Source organism: Phoxinus phoxinus, assembly GCF_949152265.1.
Source record: "Phoxinus phoxinus genome assembly, chromosome: 24".
NCBI classification, from domain to species: domain Eukaryota; kingdom Metazoa; phylum Chordata; class Actinopteri; order Cypriniformes; family Leuciscidae; genus Phoxinus; species Phoxinus phoxinus.
In genome coordinates, this window is record NC_136899.1 from 26,853,025 (window position 1) to 26,870,213 (window position 17,189).

The 17,189-nt window shown below is 45.2% G+C and overlaps 1 protein-coding gene across 2 annotated transcripts in view; it reads left to right on the forward strand.

The window, feature by feature from the left end:
- The window catches only part of vopp1b (VOPP1 WW domain binding protein b), a 54,084-nt gene that overhangs the window by 16,579 nt on the left and 20,316 nt on the right, over positions 1 to 17,189 (forward strand). For both annotated transcript variants that reach the window (XR_013796409.1, XM_079602759.1), the window contains exon 2: positions 7,900 to 7,958. Coding sequence is in view for 1 of the 2 variants with exons in the window: in XM_079602759.1 (XP_079458885.1) it covers positions 7,900 to 7,958 (59 nt within the window). In the remaining variant the exon portion in view is untranslated. The remainder of the gene's footprint in view (positions 1 to 7,899; positions 7,959 to 17,189) is intronic.

Consider the following 17,189-nt stretch of genomic DNA (forward strand, 5'->3'; position numbering starts at 1 on the left):
AAACTCACAGCCAATCAGAGGAGATTGTGGGCGGAGTCTCTGCAAGTGAACTGCACTCCAACCAAATCAATCAAAACTTACAGCCAATCAGAGGAGAGTGTGGGCGGAGTCTCTCTGCAAGTGAACTGCACTCCAGCCAAATCAATCAAAACTTACAGCCAATCAGAAGAGAGTGTGGGCGGAGTCTCTCTGCAAGTGCACTGCACTTCAACCAAATCTATCAAAACTCACAGCCAATCAGAGGAGATTGTGGGCGGAGTCTCTGCAAGTGAACTGCACTCCAACCAAATCAATCAAAACTTACAGCCAATCAGAAGAGAGTGTGGGCGGAGTCTCTCTGCAAGTGAACTGCACTCCAACCAAATCAATCAAAACTTACAGCCAATCAGAAGAGAGTGTGGGCGGAGTCTCTCTGCAAGTGAAATGCACTCAGATAACCAAATAGTCAAATTCATAAATAGTACGACTGAAATAATATTTTTGTCATATTATACACTTGTTTGTTCACAGTTTGAATGTTCTTCTTTCCTTTGTTTATTTTCCAAATCTGAGGTGATTACCCACTGTTGCTTTCAGTACAGCTATAAATGATAATCAAAATCGCAATAAATAATTTTAACATTAAATACAGCAGATAATCAGTGCCTGAGGTTATCATTGTTCCAGCCACGACGTCACAGAAATATAACCGTGTCTATAATAGATCTGGTTAGCACATAAACTCTGATTAGCATGCTAAAGAAAGCTTGTGGCGGCGTCGGTGAAATCTGCCCCGCTGGATCAGGATCAGATTTCGGTTTTAAAATGCGTTTCTAAGGTGTATATGCAACATTTCTTACGTAAGTTCCCAGTAAAGCGATGTTGTTGTTGAAGTGAAAGGTCTCGTCTGACACTGGGTTAATTACCCGTCTGTGACCTTTCTCTCTCTCACTCACACACACACACACACACACACACACACACACACACACACACACACAGACACACACACACACGCATCGATCCCTCGGGCAAATCAAGCCGTTACTCTGATCATCTTCTGCCAGTTTCCTGATTCTCCTGGCAGAAGCAATCTTCCGGCTGTATAAAGCACTGGATCGATCAGAGTCTCTGCAGGTCCAGGATCTGCTCACTGAGACACGAGGAGACACTGAGCTGCTCATATATATATCAGTGTGTGTGTCAGCTACTGTCATCAGCTGAGTGCTTATCTGGACAAAAACACCAGTCGAGCACGGCAATGGTTTCCAGCACTATTTATTATGCTAGTGTTGCAAACAAGCTGTTCTCAGAAGTGCATGAATATGGATTAGGTGAGCGTGCAGAAGTCGTCACTAGTCGAGCGTAGGATTGCTGTTGATCTCGTCTCAAGGCTTCAGAGCATTCGTCACGTGAGCGCACCGTTTGCTGGTCTAATACATAATGTGGAACTGCCAGATCTGCACTGTAAATCTTGAGCTCGCTACTCTTCAGTGTGAGTCACATGACTAATGCGTGTAAACCTTGAGCTCGCTACTCTTCAGTGTGAGTCACATGACTAATGCGTGTAAACCTTGAGCTCGCTACTCTTCAGTGTGAGTCACATGACTAATGCGTGTAAACCTTGAGCTCGCTACTCTTCAGTGTGAGTCACATGACTAATGCGTGTAAACCTTGAGCTCGCTACTCTTCAGTGTGAGTCACATGACTAATGCGTGTAAACCTTGAGCTCGCTACTCTTCAGTGTTAGTCACATGACTAATGCGTGTAAACCTTGAGCTCGCTACTCTTCTGTGTGAGTCACATGACTAATGCGTGTAAACCTTGAGCTCGCTACTCTTCAGTGTGAGTCACATGATTAATGCGTGTAAACCTTGAGCTCGCTACTCTTCAGTGTGAGTCACATGACAAATGTGTGTAAACCTTGAGCTCGCTACTCTTCAGTGTGAGTCACATGACAAATGTGTGTAAACCTTGAGCTCGCTACTCTTCTGTGTGAGTCACATGACTAATGCGTGTAAACCTTGAGCTCGCTACTCTTCTGTGTGAGTCACATGACTAATGCGTGTAAACCTTGAGCTCGCTACTCTTCTGTGTGAGTCACATGACTAATGCGTGTAAACCTTGAGCTCGCTACTCTTCTGTGTGAGTCACATGACTAATGCGTGTAAACCTTGAGCTCGCTACTCTTCTGTGTGAGTCACATGACTAATGCGTGTAAACCTTGAGCTCGCTACTCTTCTGTGTGAGTCACATGACTAATGCGTGTAAACCTTGAGCTCGCTACTCTTCTGTGTGAGTCACATGACTAATGCGTGTAAACCTTGAGCTCGCTACTCTTCTGTGTGAGTCACATGATTAATGCGTGTAAACCTTGAGCTCGCTACTCTTCAGTGTGAGTCACATGACAAATGTGTGTAAACCTTGAGCTCGCTACTCTTCAGTGTGAGTCACATGACAAATGTGTGTAAACCTTGAGCTCGCTACTCTTCTGTGTGAGTCACATGACTAATGCGTGTAAACCTTGAGCTCGCTACTCTTCTGTGTGAGTCACATGACTAATGCGTGTAAACCTTGAGCTCGCTACTCTTCTGTGTGAGTCACATGACTAATGCGTGTAAACCTTGAGCTCGCTACTCTTCTGTGTGAGTCACATGACTAATGCGTGTAAACCTTGAGCTCGCTACTCTTCTGTGTGAGTCACATGACTAATGCGTGTAAACCTTGAGCTCGCTACTCTTCTGTGTGAGTCACATGACAAATGTGTGTAAACCTTGAGCTCGCTACTCTTCTGTGTGAGTCACATGACTAATGCGTGTAAACCTTGAGCTCGCTACTCTTCTGTGTGAGTCACATGACTAATGCGTGTAAACCTTGAGCTCGCTACTCTTCTGTGTGAGTCACATGACTAATGCGTGTAAACCTTGAGCTCGCTACTCTTCTGTGTGAGTCACATGACTAATGCGTGTAAACCTTGAGCTCGCTACTCTTCAGTGTGAGTCACATGACTAATGCGTGTAAATCTTGAGCTCGCTACTCTTCTGTGTGAGTCACATGACTAATGCGTGTAAACCTTGAGCTCGCTACTCTTCTGTGTGAGTCACATGACAAATGTGTGTAAACCTTGAGCTCGCTACTCTTCTGTGTGAGTCACATGACTAATGCGTGTAAACCTTGAGCTCGCTACTCTTCTGTGTGAGTCACATGACTAATGCGTGTAAACCTTGAGCTCGCTACTCTTCAGTGTGAGTCACATGACTAATGCGTGTAAACCTTGAGCTCGCTACTCTTCAGTGTTAGTCACATGACTAATGCGTGTAAACCTTGAGCTCGCTACTCTTCTGTGTGAGTCACATGACTAATGCGTGTAAACCTTGAGCTCGCTACTCTTCTGTGTGAGTCACATGACTAATGCGTGTAAACCTTGAGCTCGCTACTCTTCTGTGTGAGTCACATGACTAATGCGTGTAAACCTTGAGCTCGCTACTCTTCTGTGTGAGTCACATGACTAATGCGTGTAAACCTTGAGCTCGCTACTCTTCTGTGTGAGTCACATGACTAATGCGTGTAAACCTTGAACTCGCTACTCTTCTGAGTGAGTCACATGACTAATGCGTGTAAACCTTGAGCTCGCTACTCTTCAGTGTGAGTCACATGACTAATGCGTGTAAACCTTGAGCTCGCTACTCTTCAGTGTTAGTCACATGACTAATGCGTGTAAACCTTGAGCTCGCTACTCTTCAGTGTTAGTCACATGACTAATGCGTGTAAACCTTGAGCTCGCTACTCTTCTGTGTGAGTCACATGACTAATGCGTGTAAACCTTGAGCTCGCTACTCTTCAGTGTGAGTCACATGATTAATGCGTGTAAACCTTGAGCTCGCTACTCTTCAGTGTGAGTCACATGACAAATGTGTGTAAACCTTGAGCTCGCTACTCTTCAGTGTGAGTCACATGACAAATGTGTGTAAACCTTGAGCTCGCTACTCTTCTGTGTGAGTCACATGACTAATGCGTGTAAACCTTGAGCTCGCTACTCTTCTGTGTGAGTCACATGACTAATGCGTGTAAACCTTGAGCTCGCTACTCTTCTGTGTGAGTCACATGACTAATGCGTGTAAACCTTGAGCTCGCTACTCTTCTGTGTGAGTCACATGACTAATGCGTGTAAACCTTGAGCTCGCTACTCTTCTGTGTGAGTCACATGACTAATGCGTGTAAACCTTGAGCTCGCTACTCTTCTGTGTGAGTCACATGACTAATGCGTGTAAACCTTGAGCTCGCTACTCTTCTGTGTGAGTCACATGACTAATGCGTGTAAACCTTGAGCTCGCTACTCTTCTGTGTGAGTCACATGATTAATGCGTGTAAACCTTGAGCTCGCTACTCTTCAGTGTGAGTCACATGACAAATGTGTGTAAACCTTGAGCTCGCTACTCTTCAGTGTGAGTCACATGACAAATGTGTGTAAACCTTGAGCTCGCTACTCTTCTGTGTGAGTCACATGACTAATGCGTGTAAACCTTGAGCTCGCTACTCTTCTGTGTGAGTCACATGACTAATGCGTGTAAACCTTGAGCTCGCTACTCTTCTGTGTGAGTCACATGACTAATGCGTGTAAACCTTGAGCTCGCTACTCTTCTGTGTGAGTCACATGACTAATGCGTGTAAACCTTGAGCTCGCTACTCTTCTGTGTGAGTCACATGACTAATGCGTGTAAACCTTGAGCTCGCTACTCTTCTGTGTGAGTCACATGACAAATGTGTGTAAACCTTGAGCTCGCTACTCTTCTGTGTGAGTCACATGACTAATGCGTGTAAACCTTGAGCTCGCTACTCTTCTGTGTGAGTCACATGACTAATGCGTGTAAACCTTGAGCTCGCTACTCTTCTGTGTGAGTCACATGACTAATGCGTGTAAACCTTGAGCTCGCTACTCTTCTGTGTGAGTCACATGACTAATGCGTGTAAACCTTGAGCTCGCTACTCTTCAGTGTGAGTCACATGACTAATGCGTGTAAATCTTGAGCTCGCTACTCTTCTGTGTGAGTCACATGACTAATGCGTGTAAACCTTGAGCTCGCTACTCTTCTGTGTGAGTCACATGACAAATGTGTGTAAACCTTGAGCTCGCTACTCTTCTGTGTGAGTCACATGACTAATGCGTGTAAACCTTGAGCTCGCTACTCTTCTGTGTGAGTCACATGACTAATGCGTGTAAACCTTGAGCTCGCTACTCTTCAGTGTGAGTCACATGACTAATGCGTGTAAACCTTGAGCTCGCTACTCTTCAGTGTTAGTCACATGACTAATGCGTGTAAACCTTGAGCTCGCTACTCTTCTGTGTGAGTCACATGACTAATGCGTGTAAACCTTGAGCTCGCTACTCTTCTGTGTGAGTCACATGACTAATGCGTGTAAACCTTGAGCTCGCTACTCTTCTGTGTGAGTCACATGACTAATGCGTGTAAACCTTGAGCTCGCTACTCTTCTGTGTGAGTCACATGACTAATGCGTGTAAACCTTGAGCTCGCTACTCTTCTGTGTGAGTCACATGACTAATGCGTGTAAACCTTGAACTCGCTACTCTTCTGAGTGAGTCACATGACTAATGCGTGTAAACCTTGAGCTCGCTACTCTTCAGTGTGAGTCACATGACTAATGCGTGTAAACCTTGAGCTCGCTACTCTTCAGTGTGAGTCACATGACTAATGCGTGTAAACCTTGAGCTCGCTACTCTTTAGTGTGAGTCACATGACTAATGCGTGTAAACCTTGAGCTCGCTACTCTTCAGTGTTAGTCACATGACTAATGTGTGTAAACCTTGAGCTCGCTACTCTTCAGTGTGAGTCACATGACTAATGCGTGTAAACCTTGAGCTCGCTACTCTTCTGTGTGAGTCACATGACTAATGCGTGTAAACCTTGAGCTCGCTACTCTTCAGTGTGAGTCACATGACTAATGCGTGTAAACCTTGAGCTCGCTACTCTTCTGTGTGAGTCACATGACTAATGCGTGTAAACCTTGAGCTCGCTACTCTTCTGTGTGAGTCACATGACTAATGCGTGTAAACCTTGAGCTCGCTACTCTTCAGTGTGAGTCACATGACTAATGCATGTAAACCTTGAGCTCGCTACTCTTCTGTGTGAGTCACATGACTAATGCGTGTAAACCTTGAGCTCGCTACTCTTCAGTGTTAGTCACATGACTAATGCGTGTAAACCTTGAGCTCGCTACTCTTCAGTGTGAGTCACATGACTAATGCGTGTAAACCTTGAGCTCGCTACTCTTCAGTGTGAGTCACATGACTAATGCGTGTAAACCTTGAGCTCGCTACTCTTTAGTGTGAGTCACATGACTAATGCGTGTAAACCTTGAGCTCGCTACTCTTCAGTGTGAGTCACATGACTAATGCGTGTAAACCTTGAGCTCGCTACTCTTCAGTGTTAGTCACATGACTAATGTGTGTAAACCTTGAGCTCGCTACTCTTCAGTGTGAGTCACATGACTAATGCGTGTAAACCTTGAGCTCGCTACTCTTCTGTGTGAGTCACATGACTAATGCGTGTAAACCTTGAGCTCGCTACTCTTCTGTGTGAGTCACATGACTAATGCGTGTAAACCTTGAGCTCGCTACTCTTCAGTGTGAGTCACATGACTAATGCGTGTAAACCTTGAGCTCGCTACTCTTCAGTGTGAGTCACATGACTAATGCGTGTAAACCTTGAGCTCGCTACTCTTCTGTGTGAGTCACATGACTAATGCGTGTAAACCTTGAGCTCGCTACTCTTCTGTGTGAGTCACATGACTAATGCGTGTAAACCTTGAGCTCGCTACTCTTCAGTGTTAGTCACATGACTAATGCGGCGGAGAATCGCCTCGTCTAATCTGATGCTCGTTACACAAATAGAGTTTAAACTCTGTTTATCCTGTAATAAATAAGCAGCAGAACAACAGGGTGTTTTCCATGGTATGTTATATATGTACACCAAAGTGTACGCTATTTATCCAGCCTTCAGTGTCACATGATCCTTCAGAAATCAGTATAATATGATGATCTGATGCTCAAGATGCTCGTGTTTAGAAGAAGGTAAAGGTGCGGGTCATTTTCTGCCTGGATTATTTCCTTCATTCAATAATGCAGTGCGTAATTCAAAACACAGCTATGAAAAATCTGTACAGAAATGCATATTTCCCGGCACATTGAGTGCTGTGTTCATGGATGAGTGTAGGAGTGAGATCCTGACCGCGTCTGTTCAGTCTGTGCCGCTTTTACTTCAGAATTATACATTCGCCCATTATACCTTTAAATGCTGACTCTCTGGTTCTGCTTTTCAGGAAGGTTTGATCATCACAAGTTTTTGTTGAATGCCTCTTCTAGACTTTCATATCGTCGTCGCAGAATGTCTCTCAACATTTATTTGGGGAATCAACGCACAAAAAAGATGAAACCAGTGCAATATTCTACATGAATACAAATAGGAGTTGTTTTCCTGCCTGAATGTTGATTATTCTCCTCATATTCTCCATTGTTGCGGCTCCTCTCTTCCCAGTCTGTCAGTAACGCTCTGTTTACTTCCTGTCTCTATGAAGAACCTCCTCCTGAAAAGCACACTGTGCTCTAATTGGTCGGCTGGAGCAGTGTGTTGTGATTGATCAAGTGTAATAATCAAATCATATAATTCCCAACTATATAGTAGTTTAGGAAAAACAACAGTGACAAAAGAAGTATGTCTGAATAATGAAAGTAAAGTATGTACACAATCGAATTGATTTACCCAGGATGTGGTAGATTATTTCAATTATAATAATAATAATTAAAAAATAATAATAATTTTGTAACATTTTTAGAACATTGTCTATATATAATTTATAATAGTCAATTATATGTATCTTTATTTTTTTTTGTCTTTTTTGCAGTGCATAGAAGCAAAGAAGTATTGCTGGTATTTTGAAGGAGGATACCCCATCTATTTCATGTAAGTACTCTCACTTTTCCTCTCAAACTCTCGTACTGTCACAACTAACCAATCAGATCAACGTGTGATCGTCAACCAGTGGACCTCTGAGTGTGTGAGTGAGTGGAGGCGGGGCTCATTTGCATATTTATAGAACTGCGCATACCAAATGAGGCAAGGGTGTCGAGTTACATTCAAGATATTTTAAGGCATTAAGACATTTTTCTTCAAGGAAAAACTTTTAAATATGTCATGTTGGTGAGTTTAAAGGGATAACATGATTGACCCCTGTGGACATTAAAACAGTGGTTTTGTTCATCTCTCTTATTTTATTAGCTAACATTCACTCAGCGCTCCACAATCACTATGCATCCACTCCACAGATCTCATTATGCCGGAAAACATTCGCTCTGACATTCGCTCCACTTAATCCTGCCATCTGTCAAGCGTAGTTCATTATCGCCACAGTCCCTTCCACTCGGCGGCCATCTTTGAGACGCTGTTCCAGTCCTGCATCAAAACAGCAGATTCTCCAAAGCTGCTCAGCAAGATTAACATTATATTTCTGAAATCCAACACCAGCTGTCTCATACATGTTCTTTCTAAATCCTCAAAGCAGTCAGCGATTGGCTCTTTTATTTAGGAGGCGGGGCTTATTCCACCATATTGCGCATTAATGCCCTTTCTCCCGTTCATAACACGAGTCTTGGTGTAGTATACCTGTACGCCTGCTGCCCTCAAATATATTCCTCAGTTTAGTAATATTGACACATTAATATTTATTATAATATTTAGCTTTTATTGTTATAAGTTCTCTGGTCTTGGCCATTGTGGAGAGGTTGGAGTCTGTTTGATTGAGTGTGTGGACAGGTGTCTGTTTGATTGAGTGTGTGGACAGGAGTCTGTTTGATTGAGTGTGTGGACAGGTGTCTGTTTGATCGAGTGTGTGGACAGGTGTCTGTTTGATTGAGTGTGTGGACAGGTGTCTGTTTGATCGAGTGTGTGGACAGGTGTCTGTTTTATTGAGTGTGTGGACAGGTGTCTGTTTGATTGAGTGTGTGGACAGGTGTCTGTTTGATTGAGTGTGTGGACAGGTGTCTGTTTGAGTGAGTGTGTGGACGGGTGTCTGTTTGATCGAGTGTGTGGACAGGTGTCTGTTTGATTGAGTGTGTGGACAGGTGTCTGTGTGATTGAGTGTGTGGACGGGTGTCTGTTTGATTGAGTGTGTGGACAGGTGTCTGTTTGATTGAGTGTGTGGACAGGTGTCTGTTTGATTGAGTGTGTGGACAGGTGTCTGTTTGGTTGAGTGTGTGGACAGGTGTCTGTTTGATTGAGTGTGTGGACAGGTGTCTGTTTGATTGAGTGAGTGGACAGGTGTCTGTTTGATTGAGTGTGTGGACAGGTGTCTGTGTGATTGAGTGTGTGGACAGGAGTCTGTTTGAGTGAGTGTGTGGACGGGTGTCTGTTTGATTGAGTGTGTGGACAGGTGTCTGTTTGATCGAGTGTGTGGACAGGTGTCTGTTTGATTGAGTGTGTGGACGGGTGTCTGTTTGATTGAGTGTGTGGACAGGTGTCTGTTTGATCGAGTGTGTGGACAGGTGTCTGTTTGATTGAGTGTGTGGACGGGTGTCTGTTTGATTGAGTGTGTGGACAGGTGTCTGTTTGATCGAGTGTGTGGACAGGTGTCTGTTTGATTGAGTGTGTGGACAGGTGTCTGTTTGATCGAGTGTGTGGACAGGTGTCTGTTTGATCGAGTGTGTGGACAGGTGTCTGTTTGATTGAGTGTGTGGACAGGTGTCTGTTTGATTGAGTGTGTGGACAGGTGTCTGTTTAATTGAGTGTGTGGACAGGTGTCTGTTTGATTGAGTGTGTGGACAGGTGTCTGTTTGATTGAGTGTGTGGACAGGTGTCTGTTTGATTGAGTGTGTGGACAGGAGTCTGTTTGATTGAGTGTGTGGACAGGTGTCTGTTTGATTGAGTGTGTGGACAGGTGTCTGTTTGATTGAGTGTGTGGACAGGTGTCTGTTTGATCGAGTGTGTGGACAGGTGTCTGTTTGATCGAGTGTGTGGACAGGTGTCTGTTTGATCGAGTGTGTGGACAGGTGTCTGTTTGATCGAGTGTGTGGACAGGTGTCTGTTTGATCGAGTGTGTGGACAGGTGTCTGTTTGATTGAGTGAGTGGACAGGTGTCTGTTTGATTGAGTGTGTGGACAGGAGTCTGTTTGATTGAGTGTGTGGACAGGTGTCTGTTTGATTGAGTGTGTGGACAGGTGTCTGTTTGATTGAGTGTGTGGACAGGTGTCTGTTTGATTGAGTGTGTGGACAGGAGTCTGTTTGATTGAGTGTGTGGACAGGTATCTGTTTGATCGAGTGTGTGGACAGGTGTCTGTTTGATTGAGTGTGTGGACAGGTGTCTGTTTGATCGAGTGTGTGGACAGGTGTCTGTTTGATTGAGTGTGTGGACAGGTGTCTGTTTGATCGAGTGTGTGGACAGGTGTCTGTTTGATTGAGTGTGTGGACAGGTGTCTGTTTGATTGAGTGTGTGGACAGGAGTCTGTTTGATTGAGTGTGTGGACAGGTGTCTGTTTGATCGAGTGTGTGGACAGGTGTCTGTTTGATTGAGTGTGTGGACAGGTGTCTGTTTGATCGAGTGTGTGGACAGGTGTCTGTTTGATTGAATGTGTGGACAGGTGTCTGTTTGATTGAGTGTGTGGACAGGTGTCTGTTTGATTGAGTGTGTGGACAGGTGTCTGTTTGATCGAGTGTGTGGACAGGTGTCTGTTTGATCGAGTGTGTGGACAGGTGTCTGTTTGATCGAGTGTGTGGACAGGTGTCTGTTTGATCGAGTGTGTGGACAGGTGTCTGTTTGATTGAGTGAGTGGACAGGTGTCTGTTTGATTGAGTGTGTGGACAGGAGTCTGTTTGATTGAGTGTGTTGACAGGTGTCTGTTTGATTGAGTGTGTGGACAGGTGTCTGTTTGATTGAGTGTGTGGACAGGTGTCTGTTTGATTGAGTGTGTGGACAGGAGTCTGTTTGATTGAGTGTGTGGACAGGTATCTGTTTGATCGAGTGTGTGGACAGGTGTCTGTTTGATTGAGTGTGTGGACAGGTGTCTGTTTGATCGAGTGTGTGGACAGGTGTCTGTTTGATTGAGTGTGTGGACAGGTGTCTGTTTGATCGAGTGTGTGGACAGGTGTCTGTTTGATTGAGTGTGTGGACAGGTGTCTGTTTGATTGAGTGTGTGGACAGGTGTCTGTTTGATTGAGTGTGTGGACAGGAGTCTGTTTGATTGAGTGTGTGGACAGGTGTCTGTTTGATCGAGTGTGTGGACAGGTGTCTGTTTGATTGAGTGTGTGGACAGGTGTCTGTTTGATTGAGTGTGTGGACAGGTGTCTGTTTGATTGAGTGTGTGGACAGGTGTCTGTTTGATTGAGTGTGTGGACAGGTGTCTGTTTGATTGAGTGTGTGGACAGGTGTCTGTTTGATCGAGTGTGTGGACAGGTGTCTGTTTGATTGAGTGTGTGGACAGGTGTCTGTTTGATTGAGTGTGTGGACAGGTGTCTGTTTGATTGAGTGAGTGGACAGGTGTCTGTGTGATTGAGTGTGTGGACAGGTGTCTGTTTGATTGAGTGAGTGGACAGGTGTCTGTTTGATTGAGTGAGTGGACAGGTGTCTGTGTGATTGAGTGTGTGGACAGGAGTCTGTTTGATTGAGTGTGTGGACAGGTGTCTGTTTGATTGAGTGTGTGGACAGGTGTCTGTTTGATTGAGTGTGTGGACAGGTGTCTGTTTGATTGAGTGAGTGGACAGGTGTCTGTTTGATTGAGTGTGTGGACAGGTGTCTGTTTGATCGAGTGTGTGGACAGGTGTCTGTTTGATTGAGTGAGTGGACAGGTGTCTGTTTGATTGAGTGAGTGGACAGGTGTCTGTGTGATTGAGTGTGTGGACAGGAGTCTGTTTGATTGAGTGTGTGGACAGGTGTCTGTTTGATTGAGTGAGTGGACAGGTGTCTGTGTGATTGAGTGTGTGGACAGGAGTCTGTTTGATTGAGTGTGTGGACAGGTGTCTGTGTGATTGAGTGTGTGGACAGGAGTCTGTTTGATTGAGTGTGTGGACAGGTGTCTGTTTGATTGAGTGTGTGGACAGGTGTCTGTTTGATTGAGTGTGTGGACAGGTATCTGTTTGATTGAGTGTGTGGACAGGTGTCTGTTTGATTGAGTGTGTGGACAGGTGTCTGTTTGATTGAGTGTGCGGACAGGTGTCTGTTTGATTGAGTGTGCGGACAGGTGTCTGTTTGATTGAGTGTGCGGACAGGTGTCTGTTTGATTGAGTGTGCGGACAGGTGTCTGTTTGATTGAGTGTGCGGACAGGTGTCTGTTTGATTGAGTGTGTGGACAGGTGTCTGTTTGATTGAGTGTGTGGACAGGTGTCTGTTTGATTGAGTGTGTGGACAGGTGTCTGTTTGATTGAGTGTGCGGACAGGTGTCTGTTTGATTGAGTGTGCGGACAGGTGTCTGTTTGATTGAGTGTGCGGACAGGTGTCTGTTTGATTGAGTGTGTGGACAGGTGTCTGTTTGATTGAGTGTGTGGACAGGTGTCTGTTTGATTGAGTGTGTGGACAGGTGTCTGTTTGAATGAGTGTGTGGACAGGTGTCTGTTTGATTGAGTGTGTGGACAGGTGTCTGTTTGATTGAGTGTGTGGACAGGTGTCTGTTTGATTGAGTGTGTGGACGGGTGTCTGTTTGATTGAGTGTGTGGACAGGTGTCTGTTTGATTGAGTGTGTGGACGGGTGTCTGTTTGATCGAGTGTGTGGACAGGTGTCTGTTTGATTGAGTGTGTGGACGGGTGTCTGTTTGATCGAGTGTGTGGACAGGTGTCTGTTTGATCGAGTGTGTGGACAGGTGTCTGTTTGATTGAGTGTGTGGACAGGTGTCTGTTTGATTGAGTGTGCGGACAGGTGTCTGTTTGATTGAGTGTGCGGACAGGTGTCTGTTTGATTGAGTGTGCGGACAGGTGTCTGTTTGATTGAGTGTGCGGACAGGTGTCTGTTTGATTGAGTGTGCGGACAGGTGTCTGTTTGATTGAGTGTGCGGACAGGTGTCTGTTTGATTGAGTGTGTGGACAGGTGTCTGTTTGATTGAGTGTGTGGACAGGTGTCTGTTTGATTGAGTGTGTGGACAGGTGTCTGTTTGATTGAGTGTGTGGACAGGTGTCTGTTTGATTGAGTGTGTGGACAGGTGTGTGTTTGATTGAGTGTGTGGACAGGTGTCTGTTTGATTGAGTGTGTGGACAGGAGTCTGTTTGATTGAGTGTGTGGACAGGTGTCTGTTTGATTGAGTGTGCGGACAGGTGTCTGTTTGATTGAGTGTGCGGACAGGTGTCTGTTTGATTGAGTGTGTGGACAGGTGTCTGTTTGATTGAGTGTGTGGACAGGTGTCTGTTTGATTGAGTGTGTGGACAGGTGTCTGTTTGATTGAGTGTGTGGACAGGTGTCTGTTTGATTGAGTGTGTGGACAGGTGTCTGTTTGAATGAGTGTGTGGACAGGTGTCTGTTTGATTGAGTGTGTGGACAGGTGTCTGTTTGATTGAGTGTGTGGACAGGTGTCTGTTTGAATGAGTGTGTGGACAGGTGTCTGTTTGATTGAGTGTGTGGACAGGTGTCTTTTATACAGGTAACGAGTTCAAACAGGTGCAGTTAATACAGGCTCTTAAAGAAAAAGTAACAGGTCTGTGAGGGCCAGAACTCTTACTGATTGGTAGGTGATTAAATACTTATGTCATGCAATGAAAAGCAAATTAATTATTTAAAAATCATAGATAAAAATGACAGACCTCTTCATGCTTTGTAAGTGGGAAAACCTGCAAAATCGGCAGTGTATCAAATACTTGTTCTGTATGTATATGTATGTCAATCCTTTTTCTTTTTTTTTTTACCATGCTGTTAATTCCTAAGGTATTTGATTAGAATGATACAAATTGCTCCAGTCTTTCCAGTTACACTGATTGCTGTCTATTTAAGTGATGTTTTGAATGTTGGCTTTAATATAGCAAAACTGGAATAAAAAACAAGAAGGCCGAGAAAGCCCGACTGGACAGAGGAGCAGTGTTTACTGTTAGCAGTTAGTGGACGAACACAAGGCGGGCCGGGTGTCACGACTCACAGCACAGGGCAAGAAGCAGACGTGCAGCTTATAGCGGTTAATAATAAATTATTAACGGTTCATTCCCCTGCTTGTGCGCACCAGGGAAGCCTGCTATATTCATAAATGCAGTTTTTTGAGCCTGCAAGGTGGGAATGTCCAGTGGAGAGGAGATGAACTGCGACACAATAAGAGGTTCTGAAAGTCTGTCATGTTAGTGTGATCACTCTGCTTACAGAAGCTTCTGACAGACCCACATCATCACTGCTGCACTGGTGCTAATACTGTGTTTGAACCCCTTTCGCCTTCAGAACTGCCTTAATTCTACGTGCCATTGATTCAGCAAGGTGCTGAAAGCATTCTTTAGAAATGTTGGCCCATATTGATAGGATAGCATCTTGCAGTTGATGGAGATTTGTGGGATGCACATCCAGGGCACGAAGCTCCCGTTCCACCACATCCCAAAGAAGCTCTATTGGGTTGAGATCTGGTGACTGTGGGGGCCATTTTAGTAGATGATGATGAGGAGATGGGGAGGAGATGATGATGATGAGGAGATGATGATGATGATGAGGAGATGAGGAGATGATGATGAGGAGGAGGAGGAGATGATGAGGAGATGAGGAGGAGATGAGGAGATGATGATGAGGAGGAGGAGATGAGGAGGAGATGATGATGAGGAGATGAGGAGGAGATGATGATGAGGAGATGAGGAGGAGATGAGGATGAGATGAGGAGATGATGATGATGAGGAGATGATGATGAGGAGGAGGAGGAGATGAGGAGGAGATGATGATGAGGAGGAGGAGGAGATGATGAGGATATGAGGAGGAGATGAGGAGGAGATGAGGAGATGATGATGATGAGGAGATGATGATGAGGAGGAGGAGGAGATGAGGAGGAGATGATGATGAGGAGGAGGAGGAGATGATGAGGAGATGAGGAGGAGGAGATGATGAGGAGATGAGGAGGAGATGAGGAGATGATGATGATGATGAGGAGATGATGATGAGGAGATGAGGAGGAGATGATGATGAGGAGATGAGGAGGAGATGATGAGGAGATGAGGAGATGATGATGAGGAGATGAGGAGGAGATGATGATGATGAGGAGGAGATGAGGAGGAGATGAGGAGGAGATGAGGAGATGAGGAGGAGGAGGAGGAGATGAGGAGGAGATGAGGAGATGATGATGAGGAGATGAGGAGGAGATGAGGAGATGATGATGAGGAGATGAGGAGGAGATGAGGAGATGATGATGATGAGGAGGAGATGAGGAGGAGATGAGGAGGAGGAGATGATGATGAGATGATGATGAGGAGATGAGGAGGAGATGAGGAGATGAGGAGGAGGAGATGAGGAGATGATGAGGAGGAGATGATGAGGAGGAGATGATGATGAGGAGATGATGATGAGGAGATGAGGAGATGATGAGGAGGAGATGAGGAGGAGATGATGATGAGATGATGATGAGGAGATGATGATGAGGAGATGAGGAGGAGATGAGGAGATGAGGAGATAATGAGGAGGAGATGAGGAGATGATAATGATGAGGAGATGATGATGAGGAGATGAGGAGGAGATGATGAGGAGGAGATGAGGAGGAGATGAGGAGATGATGATGATGAGGAGATGAGGAGGAGATGATGAGGAGGAGGAGGAGATGATGAGGAGGAGATGAGGAGGAGATGATGATGAGGAGATGAGGAGGAGATGATGATGAGGAGGAGGAGGAGATGATGATGAGGAGATGAGGAGGAGATGATGATGAGGAGATGAGGAGGAGATGATGAGGAGGAGGAGGAGATGATGAGGAGGAGATGAGGAGGAGGAGGAGATGAGGAGGAGATGAGGAGGAGATGATGAGGAGGAGATGAGGAGGAGGAGATGAGGAGGAGATGAGGAGATGATGATGATGAGGAGATGAGGAGGAGATGATGAGGAGATGAGGAGGAGATGATGAGGAGGAGGAGGAGATGATGAGGAGGAGATGAGGAGGAGATGATGAGGAGGAGGAGGAGATGAGGAGGAGATGAGGAGGAGATGATGAGGAGATGAGGAGGAGGAGATGAGGAGGAGATGATGAGGAGGAGATGAGGAGGAGGAGATGAGGAGGAGATGAGGAGATGATGATGATGAGGAGATGAGGAGGAGATGATGAGGAGGAGATGATGAGGAGGAGATGAGGAGGAGATGATGAGGAGGAGATGAGGAGGAGGAGGAGATGAGGAGGAGATGAGGAGGAGATGAGGAGGAGATGAGGAGGAGATGAGGAGGAGGAGATGAGGAGGAGATGATGAGGAGGAGATGAGGAGGAGATGAGGAGGAGATGAGGAGGAGATGAGGAGGAGGAGATGAGGAGGAGATGATGAGGAGGAGATGAGGAGGAGATGAGGAGGAGGAGATGAGGAGGAGATGATGAGGAGGAGATGAGGAGATGATGATGAGGAGGAGATGAGGAGATGATGATGATGAGGAGGAGATGAGGAGGAGATGAGGAGATGATGATGAGGAGGAGATGAGGAGATGATGATGAGGAGGAGGAGATGAGGAGATGATGATGTTGTGTGGTGCGACCTGTCTTTTAAAAATCATATTTCATATGTTACAAAAACGGCATTTTTCCACCTTAGAAACATTGCTAAGCTACGTAATATGCTATCAGTTTCTGATGCAGAAAAGTTAGTTCATGCATTCATGACCTCGAGACTAGATTACTGTAATGCTCTATTAGCTGGTTGTCCTGCATCCTCAATAAACAAGCTACAGTTAGTCCAAAATGCAGCCGCTAGAGTTCTTACCAGATCAAGAAAATATGATCATATAACACCGATCTTATCATCTCTACACTGGTTACCTATAAAGTTCCGTATTAATTATAAGGTATTGTTACTGACTTATAAAGCCCTAAACGGCTTAGCTCCAGTTTATTTAACGGATCTTCTATCGCCCTATAATCCATCGCGCTCTTTAAGATCGCTAAATTTGAGGCTTTTGGTTATACCTAGGATATCTAAGTCCACCAAAGGAGGGAGAGCATTCTCACATTTAGCTCCAAAACTCTGGAATAGCCTTCCTGATACTGTTCGTTGCTCAGAGTCGCTCTCCCAGT